The sequence below is a fragment of the Bos grunniens genome, chromosome 21 (assembly GCF_055505025.1).
Source record: "Bos grunniens cultivar Pamir isolate PY7600 chromosome 21, Bosgru_T2T1.0, whole genome shotgun sequence".
Lineage (NCBI taxonomy): Eukaryota > Metazoa > Chordata > Mammalia > Artiodactyla > Bovidae > Bos > Bos grunniens.
This window is the reverse complement of record NC_141185.1, coordinates 45994298-46014917: the sequence shown is the minus strand read 5'-3', so window position 1 is coordinate 46014917 and position 20620 is coordinate 45994298. Positions and strand designations below refer to the sequence as shown.

General features: G+C 41.0%; 1 protein-coding gene across 13 annotated transcripts in view; it reads right to left on the bottom strand.

Annotated features, from left to right (window-relative positions):
- Positions 1-20620, bottom strand: part of ADAMTSL3 (ADAMTS like 3) — a 376400-nt gene that overhangs the window by 291945 nt on the left and 63835 nt on the right. For all 13 annotated transcript variants that reach the window (XR_015149981.1, XR_015149982.1, XR_015149986.1 and 10 more), the window contains exon 3: positions 19616-19735. Coding sequence is in view for 4 of the 13 variants with exons in the window: in XM_086364278.1 (XP_086220404.1) it covers positions 19616-19735 (120 nt within the window). In the remaining 9 variants the exon portion in view is untranslated. The remainder of the gene's footprint in view (positions 1-19615; positions 19736-20620) is intronic.

Sequence of the window (20620 nt, the reverse complement as noted above, 5' to 3'; positions counted from 1 at the left end):
TATTCTTGCCACCTCTTCCTAATATCTTCTGCTTCTGTTAGGTCCCTACCATTTCTGTCCTTTATTGAGCCCATCTTTGCATGAAATGTTCCCTTGGTATCTCTAATTTTCTTGAAGAGATCTCTAGTCTTTCCCATTCTGTTGTTTTCCTCTATTTCTTTGCATTGATGGCTGAGGAAGGCTTTCTTATCTCTCCTTCCTCTTCTTTGGAACTCTGCATTCAAATGGGTATATCTTTCCTTTTCTCCTTTGCTTTTTGCTTCCCGTCTTTTCACAGCTATTTGTAAGGCCTCCTCAGATAGCCATTTTGCTTTTTTGCATTTCTTTTTCTTGGGGATGGTCTTGATTCCTGTCTCCTGTACAATGTCACGAACCTTCATCCATAGTTCATCAGGCACTCTTGTCTATCAGATCTAGGCCCTTAAATCTATTTCTCACTTCCACTGTATAGTCATAAGGGATTTGATTTAAGTCATACGTGAATGGTCTAGTGGTTTTCTCCACTTTCTTCAATTTCAGTCTGAATTTGGCAATAAGGAGTTCATGATCTGAGCCACAGTCAGCTCCTGGTCTTGTTTTTGCTGACTGTATAGAGCTTCTCCATCTTTGGCTGCAAAGAATATAATCAATCTTATTTTGGTGTTGACCATCTGGTGATGTCCATGTGTAGAGTCTTCTCTTGTGTTGTTGGAAGAGGGTGTTTGCTTAATCAGACTTCTCAAAAGTCAGTGTATTCAACTGGTTTTCTTAAAGGAAGCGTTTTTAGCTATATTGATGAAGTATATTGTTTTTTGGATGTTACTCTTCTATTTTATCATTTTTTTGTTCTTATCTTTACTTCCTTTGTGTTACCTTGACATCACCTTTTACACTTTTGGAGTTGAGCATGTGTTATTTTTATTTTAAATCTTCCCTGCTTTTGAGACCAAAACCTTTCTTTCAGTACTGCTTTTATATGGAGTCTAATTTTTAAAATATAACTGTCTATCTGATCATTAGCTATTCTACATCTTTCATGGTACAGCTAATCACTGGGAGGACCTCAATGCCAGGACTAATCCAATATAATCCCAGCAGGATTGCTAAAGAATGGAAGGACTGCTTTCCCCTATTGTGGACTCTAGATTATTACACAAGATGATATGTCAGATAAACCTGAGGGAAATTTTTGAGAATACTGCTCATTTGTGCCTTAGCAGTATAAAAGGTAGTCAATTTTTTTCTTCCTGTCCTTATGATGCCTATTGTAGATCAAGTCAAAAGGGAATATTTCTCCCTTGTTCACACAATATGCATAGCTTCCCCATATCCCTTCTGCCAAGTAATTAGATCAAAGTAAAAGAGACTGAGGGCTTTCCAGATGGCACAGTGATAAAGAATCCACCTGCCAAGCAGGAGACAAGGGTTTGACCCCTGGGTCGGGAAGATCCCCTGGAGAAGGAAATGCCAACCCACTCCAGTACTCTTCTCTGGATAATCCCATGGACAGAAGAATCTGGTGGGCTACAGTCCATGGGGTCACAAAAAGTCAGACATGACTTAGTGACTGAGCATGCCCCAAAGAAACTGAGGCACTTGCAAACCTTATTGGTAAACCTCTGTCTAGGCAAAGACTCCTTCAAATTCTACTGTATGTCTTAAAGGTGAGGATTCCTTCTTGTTGCCAGCAGATTGTGAATATCTCAAACTCAGTTAATTTACTGAGAGTTCTTTGGTAGCTGGTTTGACAAATGCTGGACTTCCTGGTGGCTCAGACTGTAAAGAATCTGCCTGTGATGCAGAAGATCCAGGTTCGATCCCTAGGTTGGGAAGATCCCCTGGAGAAGGAAATGGCAACCCACTCCAGTACTTTTGCCTAGGAAATCACATGGACAGAGGAGCCTTATGGGCTACAGTCTATAAGGTCTCAAAGAGTCAGACATGACTGAGGGACTCACACTTTTCACTTTGACAGACATTGCTCAATAGCAAAATACAAACAAACAAGCATTTAGGCTACTGAGATGCAAAAATCATACATATGTTTTAGTTTATGAAAAATTTTTCATTTACCCCAGAAGTGTCTTTATAAATTTTATAAAAAGATTTTTAATGGGAGAAGCTTCTGGAACATGATCATTCATATGAATCTGGTAAGCAGGTTAAAGAATCCCAACATTGGAATGTTTCATTTTCAAAATCAAACATCTCCATCTTTGTGGACTAAAGCCTGCTTTTTAAAATAAAATCAGTAGATTTTTCCATCTTAAAGTAAGGAATATATTTTTGCTTCTGAGAAACACTTAGGATATTATCTTATGGTCCCCACAAATTAGGTAATTGATTGGGTTTAATCCTTCTAAGTTGGCTGGGTTTATGCCTCCAAATTGGTTTCTAGAAAGCTCAGATTTAAACATGTACCCCCTCCTATCCTGTAGTATGCATGTAGACCTCTCTAGTGTGCATTTCTATTTTAGTCTTATTCCTGGCTACAACATATTTTATTTTAGCCTTTTTTTGGCTATAACATATGCCCCTATTCTTATCTTTTCTTTGTCACCTACTGCTGGGTTATTTCATATTAGATTTTGTATCTCTTTATAGACTGCCTTGTTTAAAACTAGATATAATTTTTAAAAAAATAAAAACTCTTATTCTGCAATATTTGCATAGTGAGGCTGCCTGATACAGTTTTACTCTCCACTGCTGCTGCTGCTGCTAAGTCACACCAGTCGTGTGGGACTCTGTGCAACCCCATAGACAGCAGCCCACCAGGCTCCCCCGTCCCTGGGATTCTCCAGGCAAGAACAGTGGAGTGCCATTTCCTTCTCCAATGCATAAAAGTGAAAAGTGAAAGTGAAGTCGCTCAGTTGTGTCCGACTCTTAGCGACCCCATGGACTGCAGCCCACCAGGCTCCTCCGTTCACGGGATTGCCATTGCCTTCTCCTTTACTCTCCACTGCTACTGCTAAGTCACGCCAGTTGTGTCCGACTCTGTGCGACCCCATAGACAGCAGCCCACCAGGCTCCCCCATCCCTGGGATTCTCCAGGCAAGAACACTGGAGTGGGTTGCCATTTCTTTCTCCAATGCATGAAAGTGAAAAGTGAAAGTGAAGTCGCTCAGTCGTGTCCGACTCTTAGCAACACCATGGACTGTAGCCTACCAGGCTCCTCCGTCCTTGGGATTGCCATTGCCTTCTCCATTACTCTCCACTAGATATACAGAATTATGGGTGAAGCTCAGAAAATACACATCAGAAAACTAGTGCAGGGAGTAAAGGTTCCCCACTTTCTGGAGACATTCAAAGAAAAGCTGGAGGACTTCATATCAGAGTTGCATTATCAAACGTGGCATCTCTTCCCTCCCTACCAGCAGAGGAGAAGTTGGAGAAAAGATACTTCTACCACGTGCAGCCATCATTCACTAGGTGAGATAAGAATTATCCAGGCTGCCCATGATGCTTTCTGGGATCTGAAAAGGAGAATCTTTTCTCCTTAGCTCCAACAATGATTTGTGCTTACACAGTTTGGAAGAGAAATGTTCTAACTCCTTTGTACCTTGGTGTGTTCATATCTATAAATCATGAATCTATTTACTGAGCATCTCTTCCTCCCAGAAATGGCTACACCTATCCCTGAGCTGGCACATATAAGTGAGCAGAGGCAACTTGCCACAAAATAGGTACACAGGTGTTGTGACACTGAAGAGTTGTAGCAATTTGATCAAGGAGCTACTATATGAGCATCTGCAAGCCCAGGGAACCTGGACTCCCATCCCCAGCTTTCCTAGCTCTGATCTTGTTTTGCCCACACCAACTTAGAGACAGCTTGAGGATGAAAAATAATTTAATTAACAGAATGCTGTTTTTTAGGTTATGATTCTTGCCAATGTCATTAATTACAGAATAATGTCTACAAATCCAAATTAGCATAATAGGTGACTCAATAATTCCTTGTGTGCTCCTGTTCAGTCGCTAAGTCACGTCCAACTCTTTGGAACCCTGTGAATGGCAGCCCATCAGGCTCCTCTGTCCATGAAATTTCCCAGGCAAGAATATTGGAGTGGGTTACCAATCATTTTCTCCTCCAGGAGATCTTCCCGACCCAGGGATCGAACCTGCGTCTCCTACATTGGTGTTCTTTATCACTGAGCCACCTGGGAAGCCCCAGTAAATCCTTACAATTGCTATAAACAATCAGATCACAAAAACTCAAAAGAGAATTCTTTTTTTTTTTTCCTGAAAACTGTAAAATATGTGTTGAAGACTTTTTCCGCTTGAAAGAACCCACACAGATGCATCATAAATTGCTGCCATTAAAAATTACTATTTGGACTTAATATTGTTTTGAGTTCATAGTCTATATTTTATAGTTACACTCTTTTAAGCTGTAAAGCATTATTATAAAACAAAAAATATTAACAATGTTTGTCTCAGAGACTCACTATTCCCTTTATGCTAGGAGGCTCACCACACTTTCCTCCGGTCTGAACACCAACCTTTAATTAAATGTATGTCTGCAATGTCTATTCCTCGTATACCATTCCAGATGTCTATCCAGTGAGAAGGGGTCCCTGGGCCGTCTTGTGGTTGATGTCCGAGTCACTTTCCTGCTTTTACTGGGCAGTAAGCCAAATAAATGATCTAAAGCGTTCAAAGTAGACATCAAAATTAATAAATTTTATTCATATGAAATTCAGGATCATGCACCCTGTTTTATGAAGCATGAGTGCTGTCAACAAACTAGAGGAGATTTTTTTTAAATAAAGTCATCCCCCTGTAAATTTACTCAACACCATTGTCTCCAGACAGGGAGACAGCTTCCTTCAGACAAAGCAGAGCGAGTATGGCATAATCATTTGAAAGATTTGAGCTAAAATGTAGCTTATTGCAGAGCAAGTTATTTTCCAAACCCCTAGACCCACAAACTTTCTCTGTGAGTTAAAATGACATTAAATTCCATGCATATGTGTGCAGCCCACAAAAACACCAAAGGACAATGAACTTAGCACCAGCTCAGAATTCCAATCACGCTGAGAAGCTGTGACTCACAGTTTCTCCCCATCAAGGTCAGTACCTAATGTGTAGACACCCAAGTTCCTCACCCCCAGGAAGAAAACGTTCCTCTCTAATTATCTGCTTTCCATCAACACCTTCAGCCTAGCATCACATTAGGATCAGTTTTGACCATTCGTCTGTCCTGCTGGGCTGCAAGCTAGTTGAAAACAGAAACTGTCTTGTTACTAGCTTTATCACCAAGAGCTGCTGTATCATAGGTGATCAATTTGTTGGATTGAATAAAAGATCTAGTTCATTTTTGTTTAGGAGGGTTTAAGGAGACATTTCACATTACCTTTCCCATTACATTCTTGTGATTACACCCAGACGGTCAAACTTAATGAAATGCTGAAAATGGAAATACTGTGGCAGGTCATAATACATGCCAGTTCAGGAATGCCTTAAAAGTGTGTTTCTCTAATACAATGCAGTATTGTGCTCTTTCCAAGGGCCATAACTTACCCAACTCATTTTGACAGACTCTAATGAACCAAATATCATGTATGACAATATCCATTACCTGTGCTCACTGCAGTTTGACAGCAATTGCATCCAGAGAAACGCTGTATCCTAAGCTGGCTGTTTCTAAAGAAACATACCCCTTTCACACAAAGAAAGATAAACGGGAATGCATGATGATCTGATGAAAATCCAATCTGATTTAAGAAGTAGAAAGATAACATAGCACAAATGAGGAAAATTCAATAAATTCCATGAAATGCCAATGGAAAAAAAATAACAGCTTTATGGAATATGATCAGCTGGTTAAAACAGAGCTGAACATTGTTTACATAGTTTCTAATATAGTTCTACAGCATTTCCTGTAATTTATACTTACTATTAAGGATAAAAGCTACAACCTTGATATATATTATTGCCCATTATTCAAACGGAATAGAGTTTTCTTAGAAAATCCATTTTTAAGGAAGAACATGGATCCCAACACGTCCCTTTAATTTCCACTTTTATACATATGTTCTGATCTGATAAAGGAAGCATCTGTTAGATGGATGAAATATACAGAGATGACTCATTATCTGACACCGTTAGGGAAATGAGTAATTTTCCAGATAAAGAAGGATGCCCTCCAGAGTAGCATTTTTAGCTTAACTCTTTTAAAATGGAAAGCATACATTGAAGTCTTTAAATTAGGGACCTAGAAAATAAACTTGACAACTTCTTGATGCTCAGCATCATTTCAGAGAACATGACATAGATACACTACCATGTGTAAAATAAATAGCTATTGGAACCTGCTGCATAACACAGGGAGCTCAGCTCCATGTTTTGTGATAACCTAGAAGGGTGGGATGGGAGGTGGGAGGCAGGCTCAATAGAGAGGGAATATATGTATAAACATCGCTGATTTCACTTTGTTGTACAGCAAAAACTAACACAACATTGTAAAACATTTATACTCCAATAATAAAATTTTTTAAATAAATAAATAAAAAGCTAACTTCTCCCAAGCACTAAGCTTTTGAGTCCTCAAGGATGGTTTTGGCTTTGTTGTGAAACTGAGCTATGGTCTCTCAAACCCCAATCTCCACCCTACATGCTGCCCCAATTCTTGCCCCTTTGCCACACAGAGTGACCCAGCACCACTCCAAGGAGGATTGTCCAGCCTCAGTCCTCTGTTCAACACTCCAGGCTATGGATGGCATTTCAGGTTCAGCTCTGCAGGCTTTATTCCTGGAGTTCCCACCTGGACAATTCATCAGTTTGGAACCTCCTTCCCAGGTGACTCAGTCGTAAAGAATCTACCTGCCAACGCAGGAGATGCAAGAGATGCAGGTTCTATTTCTGGGTTGGGAAGATCCTCTGGAGAAGGAAATGCCAAGCCACTCCAGTATTCTTGCCTGGAGAATCCCATGGACAGAGGAGCCTGGCGGGCTATAGTCCATAGGGTTGCAAAGAGTCAGACACAACTGAGCGACTGAACACAGCACATTTAAGACAAGAGAGGTGACCAGTACTCCTGGTCTTATCACTAGTGCCTTCTCTGGGTAATTAGTACCCATAAGTGACCTAGCACCTTCTAAAATGTTCCATATCATTTTTAAACATCAGATTTTTAATGTCAGTTTTATTGGGTTGGCCAAAGAGTTCATTCAGGTTTTTCCACAAAATGTTACAGAAAAATCCGAACAAACTTTTTGGCCAATTGAATATCCATGGTGTTATCCATCTTGTAAAGAAAAAAGTTAGGACCTACAGGTCAGCTAACACATCTCTAGATTACCTGCTCTTTGACAATTCTGTCCCTCTGAAATTAATGCAAAAAGCCTAGTCCTGGGTGGTCTTTTTCAATTTGAGATCCAGAGAAGTACACTATTTTTGAATTTTTTATGCTGAGTTTCCATTGCTGACATAATCTGAAAAATTAATCTAAGCATGTTATGGCTCAGCTGAGGGATGGCAGGGGCGGGGGCGGGGGCGGGCATCTGACAGCCAAATGGTGCCCCTGTTCCCTTTTATATTTATGTTGCTGATTGTTTTCAAGTTGATGGATCACCCAAAGTGATGGGTTTTACTTTCAAGGAAATCTTTCCCAAACCAGACTGCAAGTTCTCAGGTTTTGAGCATTACTGCAAGGGAACATTTCCAGAAGGTCCTCTTCCCAAGGTCAAACATGTCCAGCATCAATTTTTAATAAGCTTTTCATCACAAAATTATCCTATTAAATGATTTAACATGAACAACTTTAATGAGTATTGCAAATTACTGCTTCAAACTAACACTTTATTGATTAGCATTTGTATCAATAGATAGATATTCATGTTCACATTACAGTATGAATTTCACCCAAATGTAGGGTGAAAGGAATCAATGCGTGTGGGTTTATGTAAGGGAAATTGAACACGTGCACATAAATATCTCCCAAGGCTGAATCCTGCAGACATCTGTGCTCTGTAAAGTGGAAAAAAGGAAAAGGTTTCCATAGGAAAATAAAGTTTCTCCATAAAAGACAAAAGTAAAGGTGAGGTCTTCTGCCTTATTAGTGAAGTTCTTTAAAGAAAGACAAGAAAAGAAATGACCCACAAGGCATAGAACTTGGTGGTCGCTTATTCAGTGTGAGTCTTGAATATATTCATTCTCTAATCTTTTCCATTTATTAAAACTGCCCCCACCCTTCAAAGTATTCCAGTATTGCTAGCCACTCCCCCTGAGTGACCCTTCCTCACTATTTAGAAAGAATATTTATCATATTTTAATGATCAAAGTATTGTACAGTCATCTGTAGAAAGCCTAGAGAATATACTTAAAAGAAAATTTTAAACATCCATAATTCTGCAGTCCAAAGATAACCACTGTTAACAGCTTGGGGTATTTCTTGGTGTTTTTCTTTCTGTCCACATATGAAAAAAACTGGAGACTTCTATGATTTTGTGACCCAATCTTACAATCTATGGATATGATGTTAATGTTTCCCATGCTATTTTGAAAGTGCACATATAATAAAAATTTTGTAATGGTCCATGTTAGAAATCCCATAATTTATTCAACCATTTCCTTATGGTTTAATATTTAAATTGTTCCTGGTTGTCACATATTACGAATAATGATGAGATCAATGTATTTTGCATAAAACTTAAAAAAAAAACTTAAAATATTCCCTTGACTAATTCCCAGAAAAGACATAAGTTGGCTAAAAGTAAACATATTTTTAAGGCTCCGAATAAAGATTACAAAACTGCTTATCAAAAAGCATTGCACGTGTTATTATTCAACAGCGTCACAGCCTAACCTTTTGTGTCACAGTTGCCAGCACAAGGTTTTCATAGTTTTCCTTTTTCAAAGTAAAGTTGAGGGGGATGTTATTTGGTCATTGCTTGGATTTACATTGTATTGATTACAAGTAAAATGGGGTTTTTCCACATGAGTTAACAGGTTTTTTGCTTTCCTTTTAGAAGAATAAATTATTTTCCTTTACTATTTTCTTTACTTTTTCTTACAAAGTATTTTACACAGCATTTTAACATAATTTGTATATTTTATTTTCCTTTAACTTTTCATTTGAATGATTTTCAGTAAATATACATTTTTAAGCCTTCCTAATAGTCAAACCTACCAATACACTCTATTTTCCATTCATTCTAAGTTTCTCCATTAGAAATTTGAGAAACATTTACTTTTACAGTCTTATTATGTTTTTATGGTTTAATTTTTATTTAACTCTTCAATCCATATGGAATTTATTTTGGCATATGGAAAAGACTTTAAATTAACTTTCTCTAAATAGTTAACCGACTGTTCTATACCACATGTTGAATACAGTAAATGTGTACATTTACTGAAAGTATTTGAGACTATAAGTTTACCTCTCAGTATAGATTGTAGTTAATTATGATTTTTTGATACAGTATTCTGTTTTTGGTTATTTCCTACAAAGTGTGTAATTATATTTCTCATGTCCTCTTTGGCCAATAATTGCTTTAGGAGAATATTTTTAAATGTCCAAGAGTTTATACTTTTTGTCTTAAAAACATCTTGTCCTAATGTTTATTTGGATTATTTAGATTCCGAGAACTTGGGCTACATTCATCTCCATATGCTACTTTTTCTACATTTGCATTTCCTAAATTCTAAGATGCTGCTTCTCACTTTTTTAAACGATCAGAATGCAATATAATTAACACATACATTAGCGATATTTGTGGATTTTCTTCACAAAATCTTTTAGTAAATCAAAAGTGACTTATAGCATTTATTTACTTTCTTCTTCTCTTCCACTCAATCTCTTCTGTCATTTGTGAGTACATATTAATAAGTTAGCTCTCTGAGATCTGTATAACATAGCTACCATCTTCTTCTCATCAATTTTATTACCCTGTCCTTTTCCTCTGTTACTAAGTTTCTGAAATTTATTTTCATAATTTGATTTTCTGTGAAACCAGAATGCTTAATACTGACTACATCTTGATTTCTTTGAAACTGTGTGTGTGTATTTGCTCACCCACTCTTTGCGGCCCCATGGACTGTAGCCTGCCACGCTCCTCTGTCCATGGGATTCTCCAGGCAAGAATACTGGAATGGGTGCCATTTCCTACTCAAGGAGATCTTCCCAACCCAGAGATCAAATTGGCATCGATGAACAAGGATTTGGGGAGAGGGGAGGAAGCAGAGGAGGATGTTCTAAGCAACTGGGACAATTTGTGTAAAGACACAGATGGAGAAGAGCCACATGAATGGACACACAAAAGCTTCATTTAACCAGACTTAGACTTCCCTGGTGGTCCAGGGGTTAAGAATCCACCTGCCAATGCAGAGGACGGTCGATCCCTAGTCAAGGAGCTAAGATCCCACCTGCCACAGGGCAACCAAGCCCATGCGCAGCAACTACTGAGCCTGAGAGATATAACTAAGACTTGACACAGCCAAACAAATAAATAATTTTTTTTTAAGTTTTGGCTTTTTTTCCCAAACTTATTTATTTTTAATCAAAGGAAAATTGCTTCACTGGCCTCTGCCATATATCAACATGAGTCAGCCATAGGTATACATGTGTCCCTTCCACCTTTAACTTCCCTCCCACTTCCCACCCCTTCCCACCCATATAGGTGGTTATAGAACCCTGGTTTGAGTTCCCTGAGTCATACAGTGAATTCCCAATGGTTATCTATTTTACACATGGTATATGCTTCCATGTTACTCTCTCGAAAAACCCAGGCCTGGAAATTTATTGCAAGACAATGCCAAGAGAATGTCCAGATGGGACACCCTAAGAGCTACACTCTTGTTCCCCACTGGCTCTTAGAATGACCCACCAAGCACAGTAGCCAGCAGCACCTCAAGCTCAGGTCCACTGATCTCAACTCCAGCCCAAGAGTGCACAGAAATGTCCGGGTTGGAAAGCTGAGTGACCACCTATCCCAGTTTGCCTGGATGATTTCAGTCCCAAGAAAACTGGGACAGTTGGTCACCCTACAAAAGTGGGCGTGAGACTTATATTAAAAGTATCATAAAAGGTTAGATAGAAAATAACACTAGAGACAATTTTAAAGATATTTATGATTTCTTTATTTGGCTGTGCTGGGTCTTAGTTGTGGCATGTGGGATCTTAGTTCCCTAACCAGCGATTGACAACATGGAGTCTTAGCCACTGGACCACCAGGGAAGTCTCTGTGGACACTTTCAAGGTACTTTTCCAACTGGTCTCGGGCATCCACGTGCCAGAACCACCCGCCTACCACCTGAACAGCCCTCAAGAGACCTCTGCTGCCCAAAGTGCACATCCAAGAAATACTGTCCAGAGTGACACAGCCTCAAGCACGAGCAGACAAAAGCATCCATGGAATGACCCAAACCTCCCAGAGCCTTAGCCCCTCAAGAACCTCTTTGCAAGCCATGCCTGTACTTTTGTGCTGTAGGCCAGGACTTGCCCAACCAAAAACAACATTTCCAAACTCCAAATCAGCCAATCAAAACATAATGCTTAAAATCCCTCATGATAGGGTATAAATTCCACTATTGCCTGGACATCTAGCCCTTTCAACTTCAGCTTGCAGAGTCAGCAAAGTCTTTTCTGGCCTGACATGGCTCTCTCACCCAGCCAGCGAATCCACTCACCTTTGTCTTATAGCTCTCTCCATCTCTGTTCTTCCTCCCTGACAAGAGAAAGAAATAATATGCTTCCATTCAGTCTTCTACCTGCCACTTAGTCCCCATCCTCATAGCAAGCCCGAAAGGCTAGCTTCCTGGCCCTAGCCCTGCCTTGGTCCAAGACAGCAGACACCACTAAAATCCACTCACATTGCTTTGCCTGAGGTGGAAGAGACCACAGTAGATTGTGAACCCTGACATTCATTTAAAAGAAACTTGTATTTTGTAGCAGAGAAGAGGAGCCCAATGGCTTTCGTGTGTGTGTGTGTGTGTCCCAATAAAGTTTTATTTACAAAAACTTAAGGCTCAGATGGTAAAGCGTCTGTCTGCAACGCAGGAGACCCGGGTTCGATCCCTGGGTTGGGAAGATCCCCTGGAGAAGGAAATGGCAGCCCACTCCAGTATTCTTGCCTGGAAAATCCCATGGATCGCGGAGCCTGGTAGGCTACCGTCCATGGGGTCGCTAAGAGTCGGACACGACTAAGTGACTTCCCTTTCAAGAGTGGGGCAGGTTTTGACCTGTAGGCAGTACTTTGTAGGCTACTGATTTAAGTGACTTATTCAAGGTCATAGGTCTGATGAATATCAGAATTTGGATAGAATTCAGATCTCCTGACTTCCAATGTGTTTTTCCATTCCGCTATGTTGTTGCCTTTATAATTTCTTTTGCATTCATCACACACTACCTTGTTTTATTATTAATCTTATAAGGCTACTTATGATCTTTTGGTAGTCCAAGAGGCAGTGGACATCCAAGGATTGAGGGTGACACAGTAGAGCGATTAGAAGTAACCTAGTCTCAAAGTGCTTGGAGACCTAGTACATCCTGGGCAGGAACAGGTCAGACCTCAGAGAGAGGAGAAATCTGGGCACAAGCAGCAAGGGCTGCACTGGGAACTGTTTGGAACTTCAACAGCTTGTATCTACCATTTAACTCACCTGATGAACATAATTTGAAAAATTACCCAGTACCCCAAAAATGAGTCAAAGAAGACAGCATTAGAAGAGGAAAATGTCTGCACGGTTCAAAAGCTCAACTGACTCTCCATTAACCAATCTTTTTCTTTAATGCTTGAGAATGAGCTGATGTGCAAAAAAACTCCATGATAACGAAATTCAGAGTGCACGTATACCAAAGTGAATCAGAGCAGCACATACGACTACGTGTGCAGTATTCATGTACCTGCAATGTGCCTGAATTAGGAATCAAGTACAAGTCATTCCAATTAATGTGTTCCTGTCTTCTAGCATCGATCTAAAGAGAAAGCAAGCTCGTGGTCTAACTCTTTGGAATACTGAAGGAGCCTAACTACATTTGACCAAGATTACTCACTAACAAAGGAATGAACTATTCAAACTCAAATGGCTCGCTGCTTAAAAACATTATAGACACAGGCCAGAAACAACAAAGAAAACTCTCCTATGCAGAGAACATGTGAGCTGCCCATTTAGATCCCCAGAGACACTGGCAATGTCCTATAGGTTCAAGGGTTGTGTCCATCTCCCTTCATGAGAAACTTCAGAAGCTGGTATATACTTCCCAAGTTAAAAACTATTATATGAATAACTTGGGAACATCAAGTGATATTTCTGAGGCCTGCCAACAGTTTAACCACAGTGAAGCTCCCGGCCAAGATATTCATGAAAAGTTCAGAAGAAGTTACTTTGAGAAAGATGGACTCGCAGCAAACAGATTTCTTGTCCTTAGGAAGAATACATAAATCAATACTCAAACAAGCAAAATGAAAATTCAGTTTGTTCATAATCATTGAAGAAAAAAGACATTTAGAAGTTTAGAAAGAAGACTCCACAAAGAGTTCATTATTAACATGTTATTGTTACGATGCATATTAAAAATTCATTCAAACATTGCTCTCATACTTTTCCTTCCCGCAGATTAGATGTAAAAAATGTCTTAACTGAGCTGCAGGGCAAAAAACAGACACTTGGCTTTGCTACTTCTTGGCTGTGTGATCTTGGGTAAGACACTGTTCCTCTCTGGAGCTCCACTTCCTCACCTGAAAAAACAGAATCCCTAAACTTCCTTCCAACTCTGTCATTCTATAATCCCAGGGCCACACATCCTCTCTGCTGATGGAAATAGTAAAGAAAATACAAACTGAAGTAGCATTTTGCGACAAGAAATCATACAAGTAGGCAAAGAGTTAACTTAATGATGACGTTATTCTGATTTTTGACAAACAGAGAATTTTACAATCCTAGAGTTTTACAGATGTAGAATGATCAAACTCTGAATTTGACTTCAGGAAAGGAAAAGAAATTCTTGAAAATAATGCTGTCTAACGTGAGAGGGGGTATGGAGGAAGGAGATGCTAGAAGTCAGACTTTAAGAGCTAAAAGGAGGAGGAAAAAGCAGCAGGAGAAAAGCAGAATTTGGAAATCAAGTAGTCACTGAAAGCAATGGTAGATGAGAGCATAGGTGACAGTGATTTTAACTTGAAAAAAAAAATCTTGAATCCACTTAAATGTGGGCAGAAAGAGACAAAATAAATACCAGATCGGTCAGTGACAGATGGTGACAGGAAAGAAGAGACGTTGGGTATAAAAAGCATAAAAGGATCTCTGCAGGGGACTTCTCTGGCTGCCCAGTGGTTAGGACTCCATGCTTCCAATGCAGGGGGTTCAGGTTCTATCCCTGGTGGGGAAGCTAAGATCCCACATGCCTTGAAGCCACAAAACCAACAAAATATAAAGGGCCTCTGCAACACAAAATCCAGGTGGTTCTCTCCCAAATGTCCATAAGCTCACATTAAAACTTACTCTAGGTTAATTAAGCTCCAATACTTTGGCCACCTGATGCCAAGAGCATCAGGTGGAAAAGACCCTGGTTCTGGGGAAAATTGAGGGCAGGAGGAGAAGGGGACAAGAGAGGATGAGATGGTGAGGTGGCATCACCGACTTGATGGACATCAGTCTGAGCAAACTCCAGGAGACAGTGAAGGACAGGGAAGCCTGACGTGCTGCAGTCCATGAGGTTACAAAGAGTCAGACACGACTCAGCAACTGAACAACAAATAGTTAATTCCAAATTCTCAAGGAGTTAAGAATGAGCTCATGAAGCAGCTCATGAATTTGAAATTATTCCCTTGGATCTGCTAAGGTCTCCAAAGCCCTATTCACTGTAATAGTGGTGGTGATTTAGCTGCTAAGTGGTGTCCAACTCTTACAACTCCATGGACTGTAGACCACCAGGCTCCTCTGTCCATGGGATTTCCCAGGCAAGAATACTGCAGTAGGTTGTCATTTTCTTCTCCAGGGGATCTTCCCAACCCAGGGATCAAACTCAGGTCTTCTGCATTGCAGGTGAATTCTTTACTGATTGAGCCACCAGGGAAGCCCACTATAACAGTCGAATTGGGATTTTTAGGAAAAGAGATAATTTTTGACATGATTCTTCCAAGAGAAGCAGCTGGGTGTATCTCAGAGTGGGACAGCCTAAAGTTTAGAATGTAAGTTTCAGTTTTTTCACATAACCATCTGGGTGTCCTTGAGTAAGTCATTTGCATGTTCAGAGTGTCTGTTTCCTTGACTCTTGAAATGCGGCATTTGAGAAAAGGCTCCACCAGCTATAAAATCCTATGATTCTCTAAGTAATAGTTTACTGCATCGCTGGCATGGCTGCCTTGATCATCAGCATGATCCAATTAACACTCTGCAAAGTAGAATATTTCTGTAGTTTTGAAAAGTAGACTATTTAGGACAGGAAGGAGTTTGGAACATGAAATACAGTCACTTTGTTTTTCAAAACAAATGAGGGGGCTTCCCTGGTGGCTCAATAGTAAAGAATCCGCCTGCCAATGCAGGAGACATGGGTTCCATCCCTGGTTCAGGAAGATCCCACATGCCACGGGGCAACTAAGCCCATGCACCACAACTGCTGAGCCAGAGCCCTAGAGCCCAGTGCTCTGCAACAAGAAGCCACCGCAATGAGAAGGCTGGGTACCGCACCTAGAGAGCAGCCCCTGCTCATGGCAACTAAAGAAAAGCCCGCACACCAACAAATACCCAGCACAGCCAAAAATATTCCTTTTTAAAAAAAATGAGGACTCTGAGGTCCAAAGATGCTGAATGACTTTGTTAAATTAGAAGCCAATCAGTGGCAGAAGCAAGACAAAGGCTGCCTGACTAGTCCTGCCTGCACCAAAATGCATGGCTACCAGTTGGCTTCAGGATGGCATACTTCACTAGAAGCTGCCCCAGGCCCCTTATAACCCATAGTGCGCTTTTTATGACTCATTAAACACACCCTACATCACAGCCGGGCTTTACTGGCCTCGGGGCTCTTAGTTTTCCAGACATCTAATCCAGGGAACATTGGAAGAGTGACCTGAAGGTCGTCATGAAAATACACCAGAATCAAGTACTTTAAAAAGTCCTACAGGGTCATCGAAGACAGCAAGTATCTGCACACTGTCTGCCCACTTCCCATTTGATCAAATGAGTATTCGACAGGCGGAAGCTCCTGGTGAACCCAGTCCTGACCGGCAACTTCAGGAACCAGACAGCAGCCTCCACAGCATAAGCACTTTGTCACTCTGGCTTCAGGCTGCTGGGACAGTGGGATGGCTGCCCTGAAAACCTCTGAGAGACAACCTGGGGATTTCCGTGTAGGAGCGATGCTGCCTGCCACACAATATGCTGCCACCTGCTCCGAGATGAGACAGTTGGTTGCAGATAGCACAAGGTAAGACATTAAAACCTGAACTACATCGGATCCAGCAACCTGGTTGTATCTCTCAGATATCATAATGTGGGAAAGAAGTCGAACACAGATGAGTGTGTGCTGTATGATCCCATCAAAACTGGGTCATTTGTAGAGACGTGGATGGACCTAGAGTCTATCATACAGGGTGAAGTTATAAGTCAGAAAGAGAAAGACAAATATTGTATATTAACATATACATCTAGAAAAATGGGATGGATAAACCTCATTGCAGGGCAAGAATAGAGACAGAGACATGGAAAACAAACAAATGGACATCAAGTGGGAAAAGAGGAGTGTGAAATAAATTGGTAGATTGGGATTGACATACATACACTGTTGATACTACATATAAAATAGATAACTAATGAGAACCTACTGTTTAGCACAGGGAACTGTACTCAGTGCTCTGTAGTGACCTAAATGGGAAGGAAATCCAAAAAAGAGGGAGTACATGTATATGTAGCACTTCCCTGGTGGCTCAGCAGCCAAGAATCCACCTGCAATGCCGGAGACACAGGAGACTCAGGTTCAATCCCTGGGTCAGGAAGCTCCCCTGGAGGAGGGCATGGCAACCCACTCCGGTATTCTTGCCTGGAGAATGCCATGGACAGAGGAGTCTGGTGGACTACTGTCCATGGGGTCGCAAAGAGTCGGACACGACTGACGCAACTGAGCATGCACGCACGTGTGTACATATGACTGATTCACTTTTCTGTACAGCGTAAACTAACACAACATTGTAAGGCAACTACATCCCAATTCAAAAAAAAAAAAAACAGAAAAAATAAAATAAAAACCAAAATGAATCTATAACAGTGATAGAAGTCAGACTAGTGATTACTTCCTGGGTGACAGATATTGACCAGAAGGGGTCCATGGAGCTTCCTAGGGTGGGGGAATGTTTAATTGCTGGATCTGGGTGGTAGTTACACAGGCATAAAGATATTTAAAAACTGGTCAACTTCTACACTTCAGATATGGGTGTCATTTACTATATGTATGTTATACTTTTAATAAACAATGAATTTAACATATTGTGTGCAGACCCTTGATATGATTGGAGAGTATGCTTCTTCCTTTTCTTTTCCATAAGAGTATCTGAGATTCTCCGAATTGAATCTTCACAAATATTATTACTAGCAATAGCAATAGCTACATGAAGTACTTTTATGCTTCAGAACCTGTGCAGACAGACATAGGAATTACCTGAATTATCTCCTTTAATTCTTAAAACATTTCCGTGAGGTTGACCAATACCATCGTATATCTCACAGATGACAAAACTAAGGCACAGAGAAGTGAAGTAATTTGTCCAAAGTCACACAGCAAGTAAAATATCAGAACTGAAATTCAAACCCAAAGCAGTCTGACTCCTGAGTCTATGTTCTTAACTTTTTGTCACATTTGATGGTATGTTGCAGGAAGGGGGAAGTTTTCAAACTGAGAAATATTTTATCTAACTTTTCTCTAATATTACAGTGCAGTTTGCACACTCAGCATGAAGAGGAAAGAGGATCCAGGCTTGGGCTGATAGGTTAACAATTCTCTAGTTGATTACATTCTTGAGATTCATTCAACAGATACACCTCCTTTGGTACAAATGCCTCTTTTTTTTTTTTTTTTTGCCTTTAGTAGCAGAGGGTAGGTGCTATTATTGGCTTGTTATAGTTTGACTTTGTTCCTTCAGTGAAAAGAAACACAGTGGCAGCAACACAGAATGTTTTCACAGGCTATCCACTGGGCCCTCCAGAACACTGTGTCCTAGGACAGAATTTCCACCGCGTGCCACATGCTTTTAAGGCCTGCCTTAGGCTTTTTGGAAAGACTGAAGGGGCTTACTTTCCTCTTCAGATAGCTTTTATATTGTTATGATATTAAATATAATTTATCTGTAGGAGCTGGAGAAGGCATTAACCACTCTTTAATTAAAAAACACAAAGCTCGTGATTTTCCAGACATCCTCTTCTAGCCTTTACTGGCTCCTCAATTAGTTTCTCTGAAGCTTTCCTATGAAAACCTATTAAATAATTAATTCCTCGATTAAAAGGAGACATAAATCATAGCTGAAGCTCCAACACTTTGGCTACCCGACACGAAGAGCTGACTCACTGGGAAAGACCCTGATGCTGGGAAAGACTGAGGACAGGAGAAGAAGGGGCGACAGAGGATGAGATGGTTGGATGGCATCACTGACTCAGTGGACATAAGTTTCAGCAAACTCCAGGAGACAGTGAAAGACAGGGAAGCCTGGTGTGCTACAGTCCATGGGGTTGCAAAGAGTAAGTCACGATTTAGTGACTGAACAACAACAAATCATAGAGTCTCTAAAAATCCATCCAGGAGAAAGGGCAGAAAGCAACTTGATGGTTTAGCCCCTCTTAGCAACCAGGCCCAAAGCGTTAACTGAGGTGTATATTATGAAAATGACTTCCCAGGTGGATCAGTGGTAAATAATCCACCTGCCAATGCGGGAGACGCGGGTTCAATCCCTGGGTCAGAAAGATGCCCTGGAGAAGGAAATGGCAACCCACTCCAGCGTTCTTGCCTAGGAAACCCCCATGGACAGAGGAGCCTGAGGGGCTACAGTCCGAATGGCCACAAAAGAGTCGGACATGACTTAGCAACTAAATAACAACAACAAGACATCAGTGTAAATCAAGAATGAGAAGGCATAGTACCAAGGGCGCAGTTTGGCTCTCTGCATTCCAGCCAAGCTCAAGTCTTGCTCTCCAGTGGGATTTTGTGCAGTGATTTAAACACACACCCATGTGCACACAAACACACTCACACAGAGACAGGCATCTGTTTTACTTTCTGGAAAATGGGCTTGAAAAAGGTAAGTTTTGGTACTGGTCAAAAAAATTAAATAAGAGCTCAGAGGGCAATGAAAGCAAAGCTTAATCAGAAAACAGAACTTTTAGATAATTTCAGAATTACATGATGAATTTGGCAATAGCTAAAATGAACAAATTTAAATATTTATTTTCATATTTAAATATTTCCAATGAAAATCAGAGACCGTGTCTCTCAAGCCAATGCCACAACCAGAGCAGGAGCCATACGCTGTGCAGGAAGCTGCATGCAAGTGTGGGCAGCCCGGGGTTTCAGGGTCCTTCCTGATGTCACCGGTCTATTGTACTAGTTGTGCCGAGGAGGAAATAGAAAGATTTTGAAGCTATTTTTGAGAAACTGTTTCCTGCAACTGGCAAATGGCAGAGCCAAAAATAGGCTCTCCAGTGAGGTTCTTACCTGGTCGTCATAGCGATACGTGAGGAACTGCTCCCCGGTCGTGTCCTCCAGAAAACTCCCCTGAGGGGAAAGTGCAAACTCAGGAAGGAAGTAGGCCCCAGGAGACTTCTCTGCTGTGGTCTGAAAGACAAGATTGCTTGGTTAAAAATAAGGCCTCAGTAAGGACTTTTGGGCTCCAAAATCACTGCAGATGGTGACTGCAGCCATGAAATTAAAAGACACTTACTCCTTGGAAGGAAAGGTATGACCAACCTAGACAGCATATTAAAAAGCAGAGACATTACTTTGCCAACAAAGGTCCATCTAGTCAAGGCTATGGTTTTCCCAGTGGTCATGTATGGATGTGAGAGTTGGACTGTGAAGAAGGCTGAGCGCCGAAGAATTGATGCTTTTGAACTGTGGTGTTGGAGAAGACTCTTGAGAGTCCCTTGGACTGCAAGGAGATCCAACCAGTCCATTCTAAAGGAGATCAGCCCTGGGATTTCTTTGGAAGGAATGATGCTAAAGCTGAAACTCCAGTACTTTGGCCACCTCATGGGAAGAGCTGACTCATTGGAAAAGACTCTGATGCTGGGAGGGATTGGGGGCAGGAGGAGAAGGGAACAACAGAGGATTAGATGGCTGGATGGCATCACCGACTCGATAGACATGAGTCTGAGTGAACTCTGGGAGTTGGTGATGGAGAGGGAGGCCTGGCGTGCTGCAGTTCATGGGGTCGCAAAGAGTCGGACAGGACTGAGCGACTGAACTGAACTGAACTGAACTGAAGGACCCCCAGTGGGCTTCCCTGGTGACTCAGGTAAAGAATCTGCCTGCCAATGCAGGAGATGCGGGTTAGATCCCTGGCTCAGGAAAATTCCTTGGAGAAGGAAATGGCAACCAACTCCATTATTCCTGCCTGGAAAATCCCATAGACAGAGGAGCCTGGCAGTCTATAGTCTATGGGGTTGCAAAAGGGTCAGAGACAACTTAGCAATTACACAACAACAACAAAGGACCCCCAAT